This window comes from Rhinopithecus roxellana, chromosome 21 (assembly GCF_007565055.1).
Source record: "Rhinopithecus roxellana isolate Shanxi Qingling chromosome 21, ASM756505v1, whole genome shotgun sequence".
NCBI lineage: Eukaryota > Metazoa > Chordata > Mammalia > Primates > Cercopithecidae > Rhinopithecus > Rhinopithecus roxellana.
This window is the reverse complement of record NC_044569.1, coordinates 38,793,262-38,817,931: the sequence shown is the minus strand read 5'-3', so window position 1 is coordinate 38,817,931 and position 24,670 is coordinate 38,793,262. Positions and strand designations below refer to the sequence as shown.

The 24,670-nt window shown below is 40.0% G+C and overlaps 1 protein-coding gene across 9 annotated transcripts in view; it reads right to left on the bottom strand.

Moving 5' to 3' along the window:
• ATP9B (ATPase phospholipid transporting 9B (putative)) overlaps positions 1-24,670 on the bottom strand; it is a 302,593-nt gene that overhangs the window by 160,940 nt on the left and 116,983 nt on the right. For all 9 annotated transcript variants that reach the window (XR_004055661.1, XM_030925838.1, XM_030925840.1 and 6 more), the window contains 3 exons: positions 22,756-22,836; positions 9,260-9,335; positions 882-958 (listed from right to left, as the gene is read on the bottom strand). Coding sequence is in view for 8 of the 9 variants with exons in the window: in XM_030925838.1 (XP_030781698.1) it covers positions 882-958; positions 9,260-9,335; positions 22,756-22,836 (234 nt within the window). In the remaining variant the exon portion in view is untranslated. The remainder of the gene's footprint in view (positions 1-881; positions 959-9,259; positions 9,336-22,755; positions 22,837-24,670) is intronic.

Genomic DNA, 24,670 nt, shown 5'->3' with positions numbered 1-24,670 from the left:
TGATTCACCTGTCCCAGCCTCCCAAAGTGCTGTGATTAGAGGCGTGAGCCACTGCGCTTAGCCTGTCTTTTCAAAGAATTATTTGATTTCCACTGCGTTGTAATAAGACTTTCAGCAAAAGACAGCAAAAGATAACCTTCACTATTAATTATCCACAGTGTGAGGCATAAATCCATGTGAGGATTTTTTGTTTCCTCTAAATGCACACAAATTACATTTTAAATAAAAATGAGTAAAATCAATACTTAGGAAGAGCTTCTCATTAACTGTACATTAGCACATACTGTGAATTCATCTCATATACAGCATCATGATGACAGCAACTACTGAGGAGTCAGACTTTTTGTTAATGATTTTACACACATGTTGGATGCATAAATAACAATTTCAGAAATATAATCAATTCAGGATATAATCAAGCAGTCTTTAAAACTAATCTTTGGCTTTCAATATGCTTCTTCTGACGTGGAAATAAATAAAACTGGCTTAATACTATAACATCAAATTAAATACTATAAAAACATTAATACCACTTCCTTTATTTTAAAATGAACCATCAACATAAAAGAGTGCAAACTGTAAAATAAATAGACTGAAGATAAGAAATTAGCCACAATTAACTGTCAAATTACGGGCAAATTATATGTCTAACCATGAAAATTTAAGACACATATAAAACTGATTAGCCAAGCAACGATACTTTTGGAAATTCGCCAGTATGAGAATGTTGTTATATAAATACAGAGAATTCATATGGTAAGTCACCAACATTTTCCAAAGTCTACTTTAAGACAAAAGAACGAGCTTTCAGAACTATGCAGACTTTCTTGCTGAAAGGAAAAACACGTTCGTTAAAGCAGTTGCTCCTCAATCTAGCCTACCTTATTTTTTGGATTGGATGTGTTCATTACACTTCGAGTCTCTTTTCCAGTATAAATGACAACACCTATTACAGTACCTGCAAAAACATGAAAGTGGTCCTTATACAAATACTTTACAGATGAGTAAAAGATAACACTTTCTAATTAACTGTTTTCATGGAAAGCATTATCACACTATTTGATTTTATATAAATTTATCCAACAGTGTATTTAATTTGGCTAATTCAAGAAAATCTAATCTTAGCTTTAAAAATGGCCTTTGAAAATGTCAAACGACCTGTTAAGCAATACAAATGTACCTACATACAACATTAGGAAATGTACTAATATTCTTTTCACTGACAACAGAGACAATGACAATGGCCTTTCACTACTGTCTACTAAAATGGTGGTTCTATCATCGAAGGTCAATTAAGAGGCTATATTCTTAACTGATCAAACTTGTCCTTTGACCTTCAAATAAAGATGGTACCAGTTGAACCAGTTTCTTTTAATGTATTTCCACTGTAAAGATCAAAGTATTACTAAATATCGGTGACAGTCTTTGCTAATATTTCAAAATGTATACAATTAAAATAGAAATATTATAAAAAAACAGTATTTGACTTCGCATTTATAGAAGCTATTACTCTCTTTTATACATGTCAAAAAGATAACAATAATTTTTAAATTCAAGAGAAAAGAATAAAAAAAAACCCTTGGTATGACCGATAGATTGCAAAGGCTAAAGGGCACTTAGCTCTAGAATGTCAGTATTAAAAATCATGGCAGTCTCTTTCTGCAACTACAGCTATATATTATCTATATTCCTAATTTTCATCCTTAATTTTTTGTAAATGTTGAAGGTGAGAAACACAATTAAGTTGAGAAAGTACACACACATAATGTGCAATCACCATTACAGAATTAACTATAATAATTACACAAACACTCTTTGATGTCACATTAATTTAACATGTAAAATGGAGAGTGTCATACGACAGGCTCTTTGAAGTAAAGATGATTGATACGAACTCTCGGCTTTTTGTGAACCTTGGTATTTAACATATTATACATATTACATAGCTTATACCTTCCTCTAGAAAATGTAGGAACGTGGAAGATCTGAAGTGTTCCCCAGCAGGGATGTGTGCAGGGATTATATCTATTTCTCTCTTAACTGAGTGCCACTGAGAAAGTGTGAGGCTTCCGTTTGTAAAGTTCATGGAAGGCAAGGCCAGCTCACACCTGGAATACAAGCTCCCTGATGCACAAATGCCATCTTTATTATTATCATCCACACAAACTTCTGAGATCAGATGACTGTACTTACTCTGCAGGGAAATATTAAATACATAATAACACAATACTATAAAAAGCTTTCAAAAAGAGATCACAGAATTACTTTACATCAGTGAAGCTAAATATTAAATATCACCTGATCAGTATTTTGTTTTGTCAATCTAGTTTAACTGAATCAAACTATCAACATCCCACTAATGTGAAATTATCACAATGATGTAACAAGGCAAACCGCACAATTAACTTATTTTAAACATTAACAGAATAAGCAATTCTCAGAGAAGTCTTTGCAAGAATTAATCAAGCCAGAAACCCTTGACCTGAAAGCAGGTTGATGAGCCAAGTGGACTCTAGAGTGGCCTTACAATGTACAGCACCGCAATTCAATGTGATAAAGGACCAGGCACACATTATACATTTTTAACAGAGGTCCTGGTACAATATTTGTTTAATCTGTTAAAGTTTGCTAAAGGCTCTCCTAAGTATTCTCTCACTCGAGTCTCATGAAAAATGAATACTTACTAGAATTAGATTAAATGAATTTTTCTGACTGTCATGCTTTTTAATATCTAACGTATAGTATCAGTGCAGAAATATTTGGAACATTTTCCATTCTCTTTGACAAAGGGTATGTACTTATGAAGTAGAATAGGCTAAAAGACTGAATAAAACCTGTATACAAGGCAAAAAGAAAGAGAGGAAAGGGGTTAACTGTGGATTGTGAAAATGAGACACGAGAGGGCAACAAAATATGACAAACTCATTTTGTGTCTCAAAAGAGAACGGGAGACTGAGTATGACAAATATAAAATGTCACAAAGATTTCTCAGTAAATGAAATACTTAAACAGGAGAATTCCACAACTTTAACCCATATTTTCAGTGTAAAATCAAGACCCACCTCCCTCACAACGGGCTCTACCTGCAGAAACTTCTACTTCAGAAAGACCCGAGTTCAGGATCATGTTGGTAGATTAAAACCACAACCACCACAACAAACCAGTTCTTAACAGGACCCTAAAAATGGTGGTGGTCCAGTATTCATCATTAAATCAAAAATTGAACTCCATTTATCCCAAGAAAACATTTAAAAAGATTTAGGAGCACTTAATCTTCAAAGCCAGTGGATTCCATTTGCCTGATCCATAACTGGACACTTCAGACTGACTACAGGTAAAAATTAATATAAAATATTCAGATGCTTTGGGTCCAAAAAGGGAGGCATAAAATATGACCACATTTACTCCTACACTCCACAGACCCCGTGACTAGGGCCCTTGAGACTTGGCCTACTTCCAAGAGGCTACTATGTGGACAGTCTGCAAGTCACTCTACAGTCCAACTCTAGTATGTCCAACTTCTGTTCAATCACAATTTCTTTTTTTTTTTTTTTTTTTTTTTTGAGACAGAGTCTCGCTCTGTCGCCCAGGCTGGAGTGCAGTGGCCGGATCTCAGCTCACTGCAAGCTCCGCCTCCCGGGTTCAGGCCATTCTCCTGCCTCAGCCTCCTGAGTAGCTGGGACTACAGGCACCCGCCACCGCGCCCAGCTAATTTTTTGTATTTTTAGTAGAGATGGGGTTTCACTGTGGTCTCGATCTCCTGACCTTGTGATCCGCCCGCCTCGGCCTCCCAAAGTGCTGGGATTACAGGCGTGAGCCACCGCGCCCGGCCCACAATTTCATGTGAGTAGGATAATTACTCTCTTGGTTATTATGTGCCTTCCTTGCTACATGCTATATAGAAAATTTCATGCAAAATTATACAACCTTCTATTGACTACAGTTGTATTTTAAGCAAATAACTTCCATGACGCAAAGCAAGACAAAGAATACTAACAAGGTCAAATTTTGTAGAAAAAGATACTCTCCTTTATTTAAACGTTTCTAGTTTATATCACAAAACATAATCCAGCACTTCAAAACAAGTAGTCCACTCAGTATTTCAAGTGACAGGCCTATTGCAACACTTTTAATTGCTATTTTTAACCACTGATATATTATGTTTAATTTGCAGATAATCAATCAATCCTCACAAATTCAAATTAAGATGATTCACAGAAAATTATATAAAAACACAAAATACAAAACCTAGACCACTTTAACAAAACAACTAATGGCCTTAAGCTATAAAATCAAAACGATGTGAAATGCTTACTAAAAGTCAACACGTATTTCATGTGTGTCTAATGAGAGACAGAGGTATTAATAAATCAACGTATTTGTTGACTCTCAATTATACACCCAAAACCTGCTAGATGCCATTAGCAAAAGCAGGCAGGACCACATACACCATCCTCTGGAACACACTCCAACTTGCAGATGCCCTCCAGGAGCCAATTTCCATAGAACCCCAGTGTGCACTGCTCCCTGGGGCAGGTGCTCCTGGGCTGGACCCAAAGATAGCAAGGCAGACACTGAGCACTACACATACAACTCCAATCACGCACCAAGTACAGGAAAACTGATGAAGACCATGAACTGAGCCCCAGAATGTAAACGACCTAGACCAAAACTGATGCACAGAGTACAAAGGAGACCCCCAACCAAGGTCTAGCGTCCACACAGCCAGGACACAGAGACACAGGAGACCCGCACCCAGGTCTAGAGTCCACATGGCCGAGACACAGAGACACAGAAGACCCTCACCCAGGTCTAGACACCACGCAGCTGGCCCACCGAGTGACAAGGAGACCCGCACCCAGGTGTGGGTCCACATGGTCAGGGACTGCCCTCTGACAGCCCTGTCACACTTTTGTCAACCTTGCCTTAGGGAGCCGAGCTTTCCTTCCAGTTTTGTGACAGGTGAGTATCAGGAACACTCCTTTCTATGCTCATCAGGAACACTCCTTTCCATGCTCATCATGACAGTAAACACAACAGTTCTCCAGGACTCCATTCTGCATTTTACAGAACAAGTTTTCTAAATCCACATGGGAAGTGAAACCTCAGGCAGCACAGCAGACTCCCTGTGTCCTGCCTTGGGTCGCCTGTCTGTGTCTAACCTGAGTCCTGGTTCCCATGCATTGAGAACTCTAGGACGGGGAGGAAGGGCCGAGTTCACTTCCCTCCAGAGTCAACTTGAATTCAACTGAGATACGACTTTTAAAGTATAAGAGTAAAAGGAATTCTCAACTTGTAATCAATTACAAAGAATACAAGAGTGCTTAGGTTACTCTGTAAATCTTAGAGTCTTTCAAACATTCTTTAGGATATAGCAGTGTGGTAAATATATAGAATGTGGTAACTGTTCACATTAATAAGGCTTTTAAATAAAGATATGTATGAACTAAAAGAGTTGTAATTAAAGAAAAAGCTTACATTTAAAGATGTTCGAATACAAACTAACATTAAAGGCACCTTAATTAAGCTTCTCGAGTGGATGGTTTTGTTTTTGTTTTTGTTTTTGTTTTTGAGACGGAGTCTGGTTCTGTGGCCCAGGCTGGAGTGCAGTGGCGCGATCTCAGCTCACTGCAAGCTCCACCTCTTGGGTTCACGCCATTCTCCTGCCTCAGCCTCCCGAGTAGCTGGGACTACAGGCGCCCACCACCACGCCCGGCTAATTTTTTGTATTTCTTAGTAGAGACGGGGTTACACCGTGTTAGCCAGGATGGTCTCGATCTCCTGACCTCGTGATCCGCCCACCTCAGCCTCCCAAAGTGCTGGGATTACAGGCGTGAGCCACCGCGCCCAGCCGAGTGGATGGTTTTAAAGTCATCTTCATGCCCACTAGGAAGACACAACACCGAATGCTAGATGGCAAAGAGAACAGAACGGGCAGGATGAGGCCGGCATGTTACAATGCCTAATTAGCGTCCAATTGGTCGGGTCCACTTGCCAAGGTCATCAAGAGAACCGAGGTCAGGAGAGAAAACTTTGTTCAGGGAACTGTATTGGATGTCTCAAAAGCCTTTAGCTCGAGCAACTTCAGTCTCCCTCAGGAGAAGGGCCACAAATCAACAGTACTAGGGATCAGTAACATTTCATACACGTTTACATAGCACCCAGGAAAAAAAGATGAAATTTATTCTAAAAAGAGAAGCATTACTATCTTCACGAATGATCCTTAATTAAGAATAATAAATATCAGTGAGATGGAAGAAATAGGCTGCAATAACTACGTATGGAAAATGTAAGCTTTCTCCCCATGTGTCAGCTTCTGAGTCCTGTATCATAAATGCTTTCGTGTAACTACTGAAAGCCGAGCGCTCAAGGACACTGGCTTCCAGGGAAGGCAGAGCTGGACTCCGTTCTGGTCTCGGTGTGGCCTGGCTTGACGGTAACTGGCAGAGGGAACACACCTGCTGAGTGCAGTCATTCAGCGTGAGGCCAGACCGGCACTGACCATACTCACCACCTGGCGGAGAGGCTGGCAACACTCATGCCTCTCAGCAATGCCAAGGCAGCAGCATGAAGAAAGCTGGAGGGCAGGTTTCCCCGGCCGAATGTGCCTGCCCATGGTGTGAAGACCCTTACAGAGCCCAGGGTCCACGTGTTCAACCCGGAAGAGTCCTCCTGGCATGAAGTCCTTCTCAAGGCCTACAGAGCCCAGAAACTGGCCTGCTCACCTCTGAAGTCTCTTCATGGAAAACTGTCCTTATTCTCTTTGTATGTTGAGAAATTTATATATGTATGTTTTTTATATATATACACACACACACGTATGTAACATTTATATCATACATAGATGTAATTTATATATAAATAACATCAAACACCCACAGAATTGCCACCTATTAAAACTGTCATATACCCATCAGGTATTTTGTAAAGACACAGAACACTAGGATAAGATTTATCCTCTTTCAAATTCTATCCTCCAAAAAGCTAACATGTGTACTCCTCCTGGAGTTCGTTGTATAGTTTTGCACAGTGCAGGCCAACAGTCAAACACAAGCACACAAAGCTGCCCTGTTGTGTGACACCTGCCTTCTCCATGGGCCTGGCACACTGGCCCTTGGATCCTTTTCTTCAAGGTACTGTCTCTTGGTACCAGGCTGCTAGCAGGAATGGTCCTCACACTGTTCCTGCCACCCGCCTCATCCTGCCACATCTGCATATTCTTTAAATCTAATTTAAATGTTTCTTTTTTTTTTATTTTCATTTCTTTTTATTTATTTATTTATTTATTTTAAATTATACTTTAAGTTCTAGGGTACATGTGCATAACGTGCAGGTTTGTTACATATGTATACTTATGCCATGTTGGTGTGCTGCACCCATCAACTCGTCAGCACCCATCAGTTCATCATTTATATCATGTATAACTCCCCAGTGCAATCCCTCCCTCCTCCCCCCTCCCCATGATAGGCTCCAGTGTGTGATGTTCCCCTTCCCGAGTCCAAGTGATCTCATTGTTCAGTTCCCACCTATGAGTGAGAACATGCGGTGTTTGGTTTTCTGTTCTTGTGATAGTTTGCTAAGAATGATGGTTTCCAGCTGCATCCATGTCCCTACAAAGGACGCAAACTCATCCTTTTTTATGGCTGCATAGTATTCCATGGTGTATATGTGCCACATTTTCTTAATCCAGTCTGTCACAGATGGACATTTGGGTTGATTCCAAGTCTTTGCTATTGTGAATAGTGCCGCAATAAACATACGTGTGCATGTGTCTTTGTAGTAGACTAATTTATAATCCTTTGGGTATATACCCAGTAGTGGGATGGCTGGGTCATATGGTACATCTAGTTCTAGATCCTTGAGGAATTGCCATACTGTTTTCCATAATGGTTGAACTAGTTTACAATCCCACCAACAGTGTAGAAGTGTTCCTATTTCTCCACATCCTCTCCAACAACTGTTGTTTCCTGACTTCTTAATGATTGCCATTCTAATTGGTGTGAGATGGTATCTCATTGTGGTTTTGATTTGCATTTCTCTGATGGCCAGTGATGATGAGCATTTTTTCATGTGTCTGTTGGCTGTATGCATGTCTTCTTTTGAGAAATGTCTGTTCATATCCTTTGCCCACTTTTTGATGGGGTTGTTTGTTTTTTAATTTAAATGTTTCTTCTTCAGAAAAGCTGCCCTTAGACCTGGTCTATATAAGCTTCTTTTCTTTTGTGAGACAGAGTCTCGCCCTGTCACCCAGGCTGGAGTGCAGTGGTGCCATCTCAGCTCACTGCAAGCTCTGTCTCCCGGGTTCATGCCATTCTCCTGCTTCAGCCTCCCGAGTAGCTGGGACTACACATGCCCGCCACCACGCCCAGCTAATACTTTGTATTTTTAGTAAAGACGGGTTTTACCGTGTTAGCCAGGATGGTATCGATCTCCTGACCTTGTGATCTGCCTACCTCGGCCTCCCAAAGATCGTCTTGATCTCCTGACCTTGTGATCTGCCCGCCTCAGCCTCCCAAAGTGCTGGGATTATAGGCTTGAGCCACCATGTCTGGCCTATAAGCTTCTTTAATTACAAAATTTCCATGGCATTCTGTACTTGTTTGTGATACTTAGCACAGTAACGTTATCTAGATCACCTTCTTAATCTCTGTCCACAAAGCCATAAGCTCCCTGAAGCCAGGAACTGTAACTGCCTTGCCCCAGACTACATCACCATGCCTGGTGTAGAACAGGTGCTCCATGCACATGCATCGGGGAGTGAGTGGCACCCAGGCGAGAAGGGCTACCAGCATTGGGCAGCACTGAGAAGACATAGCTCTGACAATCTAGCCTCACATTCCGGGCTGCCATCACCTTTCGGGCACTCTCTTCCAGGGCGCCTTGCTGCTAAGCCCCATTACTGGCACCAGCATCAACATCAACCCATTCCTGCTTCTGTAGCGTCTCTCATTAAGGAACACTGACAAGTTTGTCAAGAAACAGGTCAAAGACGAACAGAATATCCCTATACTCCTGCACGAAGGCTGCATCACCTCTCCCCGTCTCTGGCCTTGCGAACCACGTGCAGTGTCTGAGGAGCAGCAGAAGCCTCACCACAAGCTCCCAGGACTGTCTCAGACCCACTGAGCTGGAGTCTGCGTTTAGCAAGGTCCCTAAATATTTCAGGGCACTGTGAGAAACACTTGTTTGGAGTCCCTGGACAAAACAAAGCATCATCTATCCGGGAGCAATCACACTCAGAGGAGAATGCTTTCCTTACCCGATGCAACAATGGTGCTTGCCCACAATGTATTTTCTATGCTGAGACTTTCATGAATGGGTGGGTCACTGTCTTCCTGTGCAGGGAGACAAAAAGAAAACACAACTGTCAAATAAGTGACTGTTCATTATTCATACCTTAGATATCCTCAGTGTTAGAAACAGGTCCACAAGCTCAATCCAAGTGAAGAGCAGTGCAAAGGCCCTGCAAAACAGAAGTTAGAAAAAAGGGACTATAAAAAATTGAAAGTGTAAGTTCAAAGAAGTCCTGTAATCAATTAATTGCTTTCAGTGCTTAACATTAATACACAAACAAAATAATTCTAAATTTTCATGAAAGTACTACATCTTCTAATATTTATTTATTTATTTATGAGGTGTTATTATGTCGCCCAGGCTGGTCTCAAACTCCTGGGCTCAAGCAATCCTCCCATCTCAGACTCCCAAGTAGCTGGGTTTACAGGTGCATCCAGCATGCCTAGCTTATTCAACTACATCTTTAACATGTCATTTAACAACACTCCTGGAAAGGTAGAAAATATTAGCACAGAAACAGCCACAAGTCAACTCTTCAACATTTCTTTTGCATGCATAGCATAATGTCCTCTACCCATCTCTCGTGAAGGACAAGGGCAATGCTTTTTAACTGTACATGTATTCACGAGAGAGAAAATGTTTCTGTGAATATTGTTATAAAATAAACATATGTTTTTAAAATGTATTTCTCTTAAATTCCTCTTTAAAATTATGCCATTATTGACCAGGCGTGGGGGCTCACGCCTGTAATCCCAGCACTTTGGGAGGCCGAGGCGGGCAGATCACCAGGTCAGGAGATCGAGACCATCCTGGCTAACACAGTGAAACCCCATCTTTACTAAAAATACAAAAAACTAGCCAGGCATGGTGGCGGGCACCTGGAGTCCCAGCTACTCGGGAGGCTGAGGCAGGAGAATGGCACGAACCCGTGAGGTGGAGCTTGCAGTGAGCCGAGATCGCGCCACTGCACTCCGGCCTGGGTGACAGAGGGAGACTCCGTCTCAAAAACAAAAAGGTATGCTCTTATTACACTAAATACTCTTAAACAAAATTCAAGTAAGTTATATGATGCTAACTACCTAAACAGATAGCAAACAAATATGGCCACACATCAGTATCACAACAGCAATACATATAGTCTAGTTTTACATTTACACTTTCAATGTTCATATTCAGAGAAGAAAATTACAATTTAAAATCTGGGAATTTTTCATCTTGATGTAAAGTCACAGCCTACATTTTGGTTACGGAAGCCTTATTAGAATAAAGGACCGCAAGTGTCCACAGCCCTGCATCTAGAAGTAACACAGGGAAGAGGTCCCGTGTGGGAGGTAAGGACCTCGCCATCTGGATAGGGTAAAAGCCACACACTGTCCCGACTGCTGGGCGTCTCCCATCAAATAATGCCACCTCCACAGAACTGTATTTTACTATGAAATGGTAATTTGCTATCAGGATATAGCTTAAGAAAAAAAAAAGAAATCAAATTTGAAAAGGAAAGAAATGGAAAACATATTTTCCAAAATAATCTGCATGTACAAAATACGTTTATGCTACTGGTGTTTCCCTTCTATTTACTTATCAAACCACTTTTAAATGATGTAATTTTGGCCATTTTGCTCATTACTTGGGAGATATTTGCTAGATATTTGATTCTCTCATATACTTATTTGTGAAGCACAGAATCTAAACCAATCCTAACAGTTTCCAAAATATTTCCCCTAATATGTCAATTCTTTAGAAACTAAGGTATTTTCAATTACATTCAGTTTGAGGAAGGGGTTTGGCCTCCAGTTGCCTTGTATGCCCGAAATAGCAAGCCCGGGAGTTGGGAAGCGTCCTGCAACGCAGGTGCAGCTCAGGGCCAGGCTCTCCGGGCCCTGGGGATCGTGACCCTTCCACCACATCCCTTCACAAGAAGCAACCACCTGACCTGAAGACTGACCTCAGCATCTGAGCCTTTGGGAGACTGAAGTCTATGATGCTGGGAACTGTTTACAACACAGCTGGAGTGCTGTTTCTTCGGAAAAAAAATCATTTCAAAAATAGACACTGGCATCTAAATAAACAGTACCTTGGTTACATCATCTACAATATGATCTCAGTAGGCACAAGTGCAATGCCAGCCACAACAAAAGACACAAACAGGTCTTCTCAGCGATGTCAAGGGTTTTAAGGAGCAGGTGCCCTGCAGTCACAGCTGGGATGGAACCAATCTGTCTGCAGTATGTGCTGACTCCAGCATGGACCAACTACTATTTCTGCAGATACACAAACACCTTCAATTCTACGGTCCCTTAGGAAGTTTTTCCTTCAACCCCACAACGCCTTAGGAAGTCCTTCCTTCAATTCCAGTTTATCAAGTACAACACGTTGCACGCTTTGCTGAACTTAGCAGTTACACTTACAAAAATCTGATAAGTAACCTGTATTGATATGCAAAATAGTAAGGATATACATTTTTAAGTGGAAAATCTGAGAATTATATTATCCCAATATAAGTCTGCATGTTTACAGGGGAAAAGAACTTAAAAGGAAGAGTCAAAAGAGTAATACTAGTATCTGTATCAGGAAGGGAGGAGGGCTGTAAAAGTGGTTTATACCTTTAACTACTTTATTTTTACATAGTTTCATACTAATGGTAATATGTTTACAAATGTCAAAATATACTGGAATCAAATTAAGCTTCTGCACAGTAGCAAACACACCACCATTACAGTCTTTAAAACACAGAAGAACATTCAAGTACTTAATTTTCCAACACTCTTGTTTTTTCCACAGAAAATGCCAGATGGAAATTGCCTTTTGTTTACTTTGTTTATAACTAAAGTAGCTGCTCAAAGTAAAGGCATACAATTTATCCAATGCTGAGATAAACAATCCAGAAAAACTGAGTTACCTCTATGACTTTTATGATTTGATAGAACAACAAAAATATCAACTTTAAAGAAAAAGCAAGTAGCGTCTATGTATTAGACCACTTTGTAACTGAATTTAGGATTGCACCGAAATGGGTAATTTCTGACTCATTCAAAAAATGGTGTTACAGTCTAACTCAGCTTCACACTGTGGAAGAAACAAAAAAAGATACATACCCTCATTCCTACTTCCCAGATACAGTTGGCACGGTATATCCTTTACCTCCTTTACCTGCTGGGGGTCTAGAGGTTCCAGCGTTGGCAGAGCCAGCTGAGCATACAGTTGGCATTAAGAAGTCAAATACTGAATTCTATATTTATCATTTTAAAGCATGAAACAATACAATTTCTGTCTACCATAAATTCAGAAGTTTATTTTATCAGAGCAACTGACATGTTTCTAATCCCATGTTTTATGGGTTTTACCTTCCTAGCACAGAATAGGCAATGAACATTGTCCAATAAATAAAAGAACACTCATGAAATTCTTTTTCTAATATCCACAGGAATCAAGATGTCTTTACCTCCAGTGCCTACTAGCACGATGCTAAAGAAATGAGTCACCTGCCTGTAGTTAATTTGAGTCTCCTTCTTTTATGAAGCATCAGATACTTGCTCCTCCATGCCCTCCTGCCTGCTGTTACTCAGCCTCCTGCCTCTACGAAGCGAAGCATCGGGTGCCTGCTCCTCCACGCCCTCCTGCCTGCTGTTACTCTAAGCTTCCTGCCTCTATCATTCATTAGGTACTTGCTCCTCCACGCCCTACTGCCTCCATGATGCACCAGGTACCTGCTCCTCCAGGTTCGACTGCCTGAAGATGCCCATCATGACTTCACCACCCCAGTAGAAATTCACACAACTGTATTCCCTTTAAACTCTTCCTAATGATTCACTTCACATGAAAGTTTAATTATTGATGCATGTCAATCTTTTAGTACTATATTTTCTCCTAATGTCAAAGTCCAAGAGATAGGGGCATTAAAAAACATAAAAATTTAGAAGTGTTTCTCAAATGTAAACAAAAGTTTCTATATAATTTACTTTTAGAAATTTTAGCTGGTTTCCTGTTACTTTTATATGACCATTTTTTCATTATGAATGTTTCTGTTTCTCTCTAACACAATTTTACGTTGAAGAAAACACAATACCTACGCATTTTTCTTTCAGTTCTGGAATGGCAGTGATTGACTATAAACATTAAACATTTTTCTAACATGGAGAAAATTATTCCAAAAGATAGTTTTTTACCAGTCTCATGAAGCACAGAATAAATGACTGGGAAGACTTTATCCTCCCAGTCTTTTAGAGAAATAAATTATCTCTAAAATGTTCTATTTTGCTTTCCTTCTCTTTAATGGTCTATAGTGTGAATAGATAAAATATGCTTGGGTGAGGATGCAAAATGTTACCATCTCATGCTGTTCTCTCAACAGCATACCCTACTTAACAAACAGCAGAGGTTTGCTTTTTTGAAGGAGAGTATTTTGGCTGAAGACAACATGAACAATGATAAGTGTGCTATGGTTTGCAAAAGAAATTACAGCAGAAAATACATTCTCAAAATGACGACCTCGGAATGTGATGTTAAAGGACTATAAATACTGCTAATATTTCAAAACTGGCTACAATTTCCAAATCTAAACTTCCAGGAGAATACACATAGATTTTGAACAATTAGTAATATTAGCAATATCAATCATTCACATAATGAAAAAGATTATACAATCAGTAATTTAGGTTGTTCTCACATTACCTGAGAAAAGCAGAAGCAGACACCATCACAGCCCCACATCTATATTAAATTCTGCACAGGCATCAGCATGCATATTGGGTATACTGCCACATGGACCTTGAATTAATTTGCTCTAATTCCGTATTTATTTATTTTTTAAGACAGGGTCTCACTCTGTCACCCAGGTTGCAGTGCAGCGGTGCAATCACAGCTCAGGGCAGGCTCCACCTCAATCTCGCAGGCTCCAGCAATCCTCCCACCTCAGCCTCCCAAGTAGCTGAGGCTACAGGCGTGCTCCAGCTGTAGCCACCCCACTAGGCTAATTAAAAAAAAAAAAAAATTTAATTTAAATTAGAAATCAGGGGCTGGGCACAGTGACTCACGCCTGTAATCCCAGCACTTTGGGAGGCCGAGGCGGGTGGATCACTAGGTCAGCAGTCCGAGACCAATATGGTGAAACCCCGTCTCTACTAAAAATACAAAAATTAGCTGGGCTTGGTGGCACACGCCTGTAGTCCCAACTGCTCGGGAGGCTGAGGCAGGAGAATCGCTTGAACCCGGGAGGTGGAGGCTGCAGTGAGCCGAGATCACGCCACTGCACTCCAGCCTGGGCAACACAGCGAGACTCCATCCCAAAAAATAAATAAGTAAGTAAATTAGGTCTCCCTGCGTTGTCCAGGCTGGTCTCGAACTCCTGGGCTCAATTCCCACCTCAGTCTCCCAAAGTGCTAGGATTACAAGCATGAGCCACCATGCCCAGCCAATTTGTTCTAATTCTTATTTAAGTATTTAAGCTGACACAAAAGAAAGATATATTTTGTCTTATGTATATTACACTATAAGAAAGGAAGTTAAGTGGATACCACTCCTTAACAATGCCCAGTTGATAAATTTGAATTTAACTGAATTCGATTTTCTCGTTACAAACAAGTTATTTATCATGTCTTTATTTTCTTCCTTTTTGAAAAATACACACAAAAATCAAGAATTTTCATCAAAATAATTCAGATTTCAGAAAGGATATATCTTAAAATGAGAAAACCCTGTTAGAAAACATCAACTAGAGGCAATGAAAGGCTATCTGTTTGAATGAACTCGCAGGCACTTGCACAAGGTAAATGTGTCTTCAATTAGCTTGAAAACCAGAAGGAAGTTTCTCTCTTTTGAGTGGCACAGCCTCCCCCAAGTGGCCACCATCACCAGGTCATTGGCACATGTCTTGTGCCTCATGGGGTGAAGCCATTCCCATTCCTAAATTCAGTTTGTGCTCAACACTTGGCACGTGCACCTGAGAGGCCAATCGACTGTCCTAAAGTAACCAGGGCAGCAGCCAGCACCTGCTCCTAAAAGGGTGGGCGGGAGCCTCAGGCTCTAGAACCTGGATGGCAACTCAGCATTGTGGCCTGGAAATTCAGTGCCCCATCCAAGTCTGTTCTGATGAAAACAATTCCATCACCACTTCTGCCCTGACCCCAAACGTTCCCGCCTCCACCTCTGCTCTGAACTGGATGGATCCCACCTCCGCCTCTGCTATGACCCCCGCGGTTCCCACCTTCCCCTCTGCTCTGACCAAGAGAGTTCCCACCTCCACCTCCGCTCTGACCTGGACTTTTCCCACCTTAACCTCTGCTCTGACTTGGTCTGTTCTCGTCCGCCTCCGCTCTGACCTGGATAGATCCCTCCTCCACCTCCGCTCTGACCTGGACTTTTCCCACCTTAACCTCTGCTCTGACTTGGTCTGTTCTCATCCGCCTCCGCTCTGACCTGGATAGATCCCTCCTCCACCTCCGCTCTGACCTGGACTTTTCCCACCTTAACCTCTGCTCTGACTTGGTCTGTTCTCATCCGCCTCCGCTCTGACCTGGATAGATCCCTCCTCCACCTCTGCTCTGACATAAACAAATTTACTCACAAGATATTCAGAAATGTATCCTTTATTATCTGATATTTGGCAATTTCCCAGAAACCTTTATTATAATTTCTTAATTAAGCCCACTTGGTCAGACAGCATTTTTATCAGTTGGCTTTTTTTTTCCCTAAGCTTTTTTCTGGCACATCTTAATAAATGTTCTGTGTGCACTGGGTAAACTACCCATCCTGCTGCCTTAAGTCTCTGTTATCTATCAATGGGGTCAACTTCACGGACAGTGTTCTTCAACACTATAGTGTTCTACTATATCCTTACTGATTGTCTCCCTACTCATTTGTTCAATTATTGAGAAGTGGGTATTAAAATCTTCAACTATCATAATGGGTTTGTCCATTTCTCCTTGAAGTTCTAACAGTTTCTGCTTCAGGTACAACCGTGTACAACATAACAACATTTCAGTAGACAATGGATGGCACAAACCACAGTAGTCCCATCAGGGTATAACAGAGATGAAGCATTCCTACCGCATGGTCATGCTGCAGCTATCAGAATGTCATAGCATTAGACATTACTCACGTTTTGTGGTGACGCTGGTGAAAACAAAACTATGGGGCTGCCAGTCGTGAAAGCCTAGTGCATACAATTATGTACAGTACGTAATATTAAATAACAAACAACTGTGTTACTAGTTTGTGTTAAACTAGTGTTTTTTAACAAAAACAGTTCAAAAAGTAAAATTTTTAAAACTTAATTTAAAAACTAAAAAAGACCACAGACTAGGTATATAAAGAAAATATTTTTGTACAGGTGTACAATGTGTTTGTGTTTTAAGCTAAGTGTTATTAATTTTTAAAAATACTAAAAGTATTTTTAAAAATTAAAGTTATAGGGCTGGGCACGGTGGCTCACGCCTACAATCCCAGCACTTTGGGAGGCGGAGGCAGGCGGATCACGAGGTTAGGAGTTTGAGACTAGCCCAACCAACATGGTGAAACCCCCATCTCTTTAAAAATAGAAAAAATTAGCCAGGCGTGGCAGTGCGTGCCTGTAACCCCAGCTACTCAGGAGGCTGAGGCAGGAGAACCACTTGAACCTGGGAGGCGGAGGTTGCAGTGAGCTGAGGTTGTGCCACTGCACTCCATCTTGGGCAACAGAGTGAGACTCTGTCTCAAAAAAAAAAAAGATAAAGTTATAGGAAGCTGAGATTAATTTACTATTTAAGAAAAACATTTTAAAATAGGTTAAGTGTAGCCTACATGTACAGTGTTTAAAAAGTCTACAGTAGTGTGCAGTCATGTCCAGGCCATCACATTCACTCACCACTCACTCACTGACTCACCCAGACCAACTTCCAGTTCTGGAAACTCCATTTGTGGTTAGCAGTCTATACAGGTATACCAATTCTTTATCTTTTACACAGCATTTTTTACTGTACCTTTTCTGTGGTTAGATACACAGATGCTTATCACTGTGTTACAACTGGCACATTACTAAACACAGTAACACGTTGTACAAGTTTGAAGTACAGGAGCAACAGACTACACCATACAGCCTGGGTGCGTAGCAGGCTACACTATCTAGGTTTGTGTAAGTGCACTCCGTAACGTTTGCACAATGACGAAATGGTCTAACTTACTTCTCAGAATGTAACTCTGCTATTAAGCAATTCATGACTGTATTTTGCAGCTCTGTTATTAGTGCATAAATGTTTAAGGTTTGTCTCCATAATAAACCCTTTTCTCATTATGCTCTGAAATGTACTTTGTGTGATATTACTGTAAGTAACTCCAGCTTTGATTAGTGTTGGTACGTTATCTATTTTTCTTTTTACTTTTTACCTGTGTTTTTAAAGTGTTTTCTTATAGGTACCATATATTTGAATCTTGCTTTTTTACACAACTTGACAATCCTGGCCATTTAATTGGGGATTTAAACCATCTAATTTTAAACTTAGGTTTATGAGTTTAATTTCCAAATACCTGAGGATTTTTAAGATTTTTTATTTATTTCTAATTCCATATTGTAATTAGCGTGTGTGTGTATATATATATATATATATATATAATAACAATTTTTAAAAAATATACTAAGACTTGTTTTCTATTCAACTATAGTTGGGATTGTTCCATGAGATTTTGAAAAATGTGTATTATGTAGCTGTTGCATTTAATAATATCTGTCAATATGCTAAAGTGCCTTCCTAATGCTATTTTAATATTCTATAGTTTTAATAAACTACATGTCCATATTCTATAGATTAGAAGGAAAAAATCCATTCTTGTAGATTTTCTGTTGCCTATTAGTTCTATCAATCTGGGGGTACCATGTTTTCTCCAGTCTGACAGTCTGTGCCTTTTAACTGCAGAGATGTTGAATTACTGAGTCAACCATCTTGCTTTTCTGCTTGCTTTTCTACTTTTGTTTTCTACTTGTCACACCTGGTATTTCGTTTCCTGCACCTGTCTTTTTTCAGGGGGAAAGAAACCAGTTGATCCCACTTTAGCATCTAACTTCATCACCTCTAATGACCTCTTTCTTTTTTTAGTGGTTGCTCTGAGAATTATTGTATGCAACCTTTACTTATCACAGTTTACTCTGAATCAATATTATATCACTTAACACATAATATTTTTTTAAAAACTTACCTCCATTTATTACCTGGCCTCTGAAATCCTCACCCTAACAGAATGGTTTTGTAGTTATGTGACCTTAACATACACGTTTATATGTTCTTTCCTCTGCACACTTTTTGTTCACTTTTTCATATCCTTAATTCATTAATTTTAATTCTTTTATTTTTATTGCTCTCTCTATATATAAAGATTATAAATTTTCCTATTTCTACACATATCCAACAGATTCAGATTTTGATATGCAGTGTCTCCATTACCAGTATTTTTTAGAAATTCTCCAATTTCAGTTCATATTTCTCCTTTGATACAAAAATTAATTAATATATAGTATTTACATTTACAGGCAGAAAGTCGTTTCATTCACTGATTTTGTTACTGCTTACCAATTTTATTGCACTGTGATCAGAGAATATTGTCTGTATGAGTTCTATGTTACGGAACTAAAAATTTCTTAACAAACAAATGTATGTTCAACTTTTGGTGACACCCTATATATGCTGAAATAAAAATTACTGGGGAACAAAGTTCAATAAAAATTTAAAATGATATATTTCACTGCTCATGTTCTGAGCTCTCTCTTCTATACCTCTCCTACCTTTCTGTCCACCTGACCCACTAGGCACTGCAGGTAGATGTTAAAGTTTCCTATGACGGACTTTATTATCTTATAGCATCTTTCTCCACCTCATTCTAAATGCTTTCTCAATTCTATACTGGTATTCTTGTTAAATACCAAGGCTGCAACTCCTGCTTCCTTTTTATTTGTATTTGCTTGATGTATCTTTCCTTAACCCTTTGGCCTTTCTGATCCAATTTTCTGTGTGAAAAAGCCTGCGTACTATGCGTCTTTAGCCATATGAATTGATAAACTGTTGTCTAATTTTTAAAACCAAATTTATTTTTTGGTGAGGTGTGTATTTTCTGGTCACTACCATTTTACCAGTGTCCCAGGAGCCTGCCTTCATCCTACTCTCCTTGCTTAGACAGCTACTATTGAGCTTGTCAGCTTTCAATAAAGTCTCTGACTGTCTTTCCACCGATGTAGCAACCAATGAGCTCCTTCTATTTTCTCCTCTCCTCCTCTTCTTGCTTTTCAGCTGATTATTTGAGGAAGCATATAAAATTCATACACACTGTACCATCTTCCACCCATCCTCCCTCCACTGTTTTATTCTTAGATCTGTTAGAGCTTCAGTGCTCAGCATAAAACTTCCACCCAGGTCATCCATCGGCTGGGCAGAGCTAATCCTCTGTGAGATTATTCACAAAAGGCTCGTGTGTACAACACACCTGAATTCTGAGAGCTTGAGACTGCTCTCCACGGAACTGGCACCTGCAGGACAGTCTCGAAGGAGCAAAACGCTCCACTCACACATTCTTCCCCTGCGCCTCCTGGAAAGGCTGCCCTGCTCTTGTATGGCTCTGCGTGCTGAAAACACTGACACCAACCTGGCCCCTTCCAACTGTGGGGAGCTAGTCATTTTCCCAGGGAGACCAAAGGATTTTTCCCTGTACATGTAAAATATGACAGCAGCTACATGTCTTGGAGTTTTCTCACGTGCATGCTGGGCCCTTTCAGTGTGTACCTTCAGACATCCTTGTATTTAGTAACACATACTTGAGCTGTCAACGTTTCAAACCGCTTCATGATTTTGTTTCAAGACTCTGATGTTGGGTATTTCTTGCCGTTCTTCCACATCTATCAACCTCTAGTCCTTTTCACCTCTTTGATCATCTCGTTTCCTCGACTCTTTTCTTTACAACCTCCCTATCTCTTACTGTGCATCCCCCACAGGCATGCTGTGATTCAGTCCTCCCTTCTCAGATGCTCACGTTCAGTGTTCTCCTGAGCTCAGTTAGCCTTCTCATTCACATTGTCCTGTTTTATTCTGAAGCTTTTATTCTTACATTCTTGAGAAATTTATTCCATTTTGATTCTTGTGTTTTTAAATGTCTGATTTACGGTGTTCTTTCCCAAGTACCATTGTTTGGTTAATTACATTTAAATCAGGCTTGTTGCATTGTTATAGAATTACTTTGCATTGAGGTTTTTTCTTTCCCTGTTTTTAGAAATTTTTTATCAATTGAAAATGTGCTTCTCACTTATCTGTTTTCTTCTGTTAATAACTACATTTGCCCAGGCACGATGGCTCTCGTGTCTACAATCCCAACACTTTAGGAGGCTGAGGCAGGAGGACTGCGTGAGCCTAGGAGTTTGAGGTTGCAATGAGTTATGATCACACCACTGCACTCTAGCCTGGGCAAGACAGCAAAAGGGGTTCCTTCTTCTATTCATAAGCATAAAGGCTGTTTTTCTTGAATCTGTACAAATAGGAAATCCTATTCCAAGGATGGGAGGTGGAATCTGTTTCTTAATCCAAGAGTGCCTTCTTCTACAGGCACAACGAAGTTCAATGTCTTCAGTGAAAAGCATCCTTTTGGGGTGGTGTGGGTTGACTCTTCTGATTGCTATTATCATGTTTCAGAAAGGTCAACTTTGTCTATTTCTTCCTAACTAAGCCTCCTAGAGCCACCAACTCTTTACCAGTGCCCCTTGCCCCTGTACATTCCCCCAAGGTCACTTCCAATCTGTACTTCTCCACAAGTCCCTTCAATGTCCCATAGCTTTGCTTACCCAATTCATTCACAGGATGAATTATCCTACTTACGAATCCTTTTTCTTCTGAGGGCAAAACCTGGATGATATCAGAATCCCAAGACAATCTCCTTCTGCTGCACCATCCTGGCTCTGGAGCTAACTGTGTTATTTTGGATATTTTCCCCACTTACAGTAAATTGAAGTTCACAGTATTTTCTGTCTCACATTTCTGCTAAACATGAGCTACAGATTACACTCTCTACTCTCACAGTTAGCCTGTATGATTTTGGAAGGCTGTGTGGTATGTAACAAAATTAAGTGGCCACCATTATCCTAAGGGAATCAGAACTTATGAATGAATCTTTTAAAAACATCTGTATTTATCATTTCTCTTCTAAGCTGAAGATCCTTCAATGGCTTCTTCTGGTCAAGCCTGGATATCTTTCTAGTCCCATACGACCCAGCCCTGGTCACACCTGCATACTGAGCCATATGCTCCCCTTTGAACCAGGTTTTTCAGCCAACCCGCACCTGCTCTCTGACTTCCTTGTACTTCTACACACTGTCTAGCAAACATTTCCGACTTTTCAAAGTCATGAGCAATATAAATTAGAGAAAAGAGCAAGAAAAGGAAAGGAAGAAAGCAAATAATATTTCAAATTCTTAATAGTGGTTACATAAATAACTTTTCATTTATCATACTAAGGGTACCTTTTTGTAACATTTATTCTCATATGTTGTCTTTAATAAGAACACACTGTTTTCATAATAACTACTTTTGTTAAAAAAAAAAAAGATATGAGTTTATTTCAGAATTCATTGCATGATACTTCTCACCAGGACGTGCTTCCTCCTCTGTCCCTCCATGAACATCTTATGCATGCTTGTGTGCAGCACCTATGGAAATAGGCAGCTGCAAAAGGCCCAGAGCACCACAGGACTGTAACGACCTCACAGTGCCCGCACTTCACATCCCCAGAGTTTGCACACTAACTGTCACATTATATAAGCTCTGAAAATGCTTTTTCAAGTGATGACAACTGCTTGCCAATCCCTGCATGTGACCAAGAGTGAAATAAAAGGTGAATTCACCAAGAAAAGTATTTTTAAAATAACTGCAGCAATTACAAATAACCTATAGTCATGTACTAAAATCCCTTACTATAAAGCATTTATAATATCAGCTATAAGCTGTTAAAGAGTTACGGAGTCTCTCAAGCCCTATTAGTCAGGGGCAAAGTTCTTCCAGCTTTAACAAAACTCTATAATAATATAAAGTGTATGGCATGAAATATACATGTGTGTCTAAAGAAACATAACATGCACATACAGACTCACAGACATACATACAAATACCCACCCAACTCAGACAGTAAAAAGCTAGACATGATGTGGATATTATGGTATACCAACTATTCAGTCAAAATGAAAATAAATTACTTCATTTAACTGATTCGCAATATTTTAAGAGATAAATATCTTATTAGTAAATATGCTAAAAAAAATTCCAAAAACTGTACTAAATGTATCCCAAAGACATATTAAATATGGGTACACTTAAGAACGTCAAACATTATATAGTTTTCCCTTCCTAGTTTGAAACTTCTGTTTGAATTTATTCTTGATTGAACTACTGTCTCAAAATAAAGGGTTGCTACTTTTAACTTACACAATAACTCTATTTGTATTGAACAACAGGTTTAACTTACCCTGGTAAATGTGCCTTCAAAACTGTGAATGTCCATTTGTGGTTTCTGAGCATAAACATAAGCATTGATCGAAAACAGGTCCTGGAATACAGAACATTTGAATTGATTATAAAGTTATAGTTTAGCAAAATTACTTGGAAATTTCTCATTTGCTAATTAACATTTTTCATATATTATTTACCAAAAGCAATCATTGATTTTCTTAGATTTTTGTGTGTCAACACTATAAATTACAATGTCAGATGAAGACAGAAACCACTTTTAAGCTTGACAGGGTGTGCCCTTGAACAGCAGGTGTGAATCAAAATCACGCAGGAGACACTCACACCAGGCGGCCCGGGAGCCTGCCGGGGGCTCCAATGGTAGAGGTGGAGCCTGTTTAGGAATATCTTGAAGTCACCTGGGTATCACAGTGTTCAGGGGGAATTAAGGAACCATCACAATTCCTCATAAGTTTTATAAAAGTTTAATAAATTCCTAGATCTGTTCACATGTTTTCATTCAAGCAGGCACTGATCACTATAAGCTAAGGGTGGCCTTCCTTACAGCCATGAGGACATGCTTGTTCCGTGTGTCTGAACCACATGCTCATGACGCATACTTATAAAATCACATGGGAAAGCGTTCACGAAACACACATCATAGCTACTTTTATACCATTAATTTTGGAGCAGAAAAGACATAGGCTTTAGGTTGTTTCACTCACTGACTACACATAAAGGTTAAATCAGAAAGTCTCCAGAGGCGAGGCTGAGCCTGGTCTCCGCTGGACGCCACCCCAGTGCCTCTTCTTGCTGCTGACTGTGCTCTATGCTTTTGCTGTCACAAATCACAGCCAGGACGAGGATCATGTGCTGAGTCCTGGGAGTCCTCCTATCAAACCATCTAATTTTGAGTGGTCTTGTGACCCACCCCCCATGACCCTTTAATACACAGAGTTTGCCATTTCTGTAATTCTGATTTCCATTCTGTACATGTGAGTGTATCAAGTTCTGTCATGGCTGCTAAAACTCAAACAGAAAACTCCCAGACTCCCAGACATGAAGAAGCAGAGGTGAGAGATTAGGGTGACCACAGCAGCTGCAAAGTGAGAAAGAAATGGAAGCTCAGAAAGGAGAGTGCCTCAGAAGGGGCCGAATGTGTATGATCTCATTCTGACACCTAACCCATCATGCCCTAACCTATATCCACTAAAAGAATGGAACCAAGACGACCACAGCAGCTCCCTAATGCCAGAAAGGTAGAGTCTAGAGTTTGACTTCAGTCAAGTTAGCTACCAGTTAAAACAGAACCAAATAAAAAACCAGTACTCTTCAGGAGAACATAACAGAATCCTGAATCCTGCCTCTCTACATGAATCATTTTAAAAAATGAAGAGATGATCCAAATGTCTAAACATATGAAGAAACAAAAACACAAAGTCCATACCCAAGAAAGCACATAATCAGTGAAGACCAGCCCTGAGACCACCACATAATCAGTGAAGACTGGCCCTGAGACCACCACATAATCAGTGAAGACCAGCCCTGAGACCACCACATAATCAGTGAAGACCAGCCCTGAGACCACCACATAATCAGTGAAGACCAGCCCTGAGACCACCAAGCGTCAGAATTAAGAAGGGAGACTTTAAAGCAGCTTTAGCACATCTGAAAGAAAAGCATGCTCCTAACGAGTAAACAAGGAAATCACAACAAAGAAAGAGAAAGTGTATTTAAGAACAAAGAATCACATAGAAATTCCAAAACTGAAAAAATGCAATGTCTGCAATAAATTCTTCAGATGGGATTAATAGATTATAGATGATGGCGAATCTGAACGCGGGTCAAGAGATAATGATTCCAAAGGACATAGGAAAAAATTATTTTGACCATGAATACAGTCATAGAACCATGAAGGGAATATCACGGAGTCT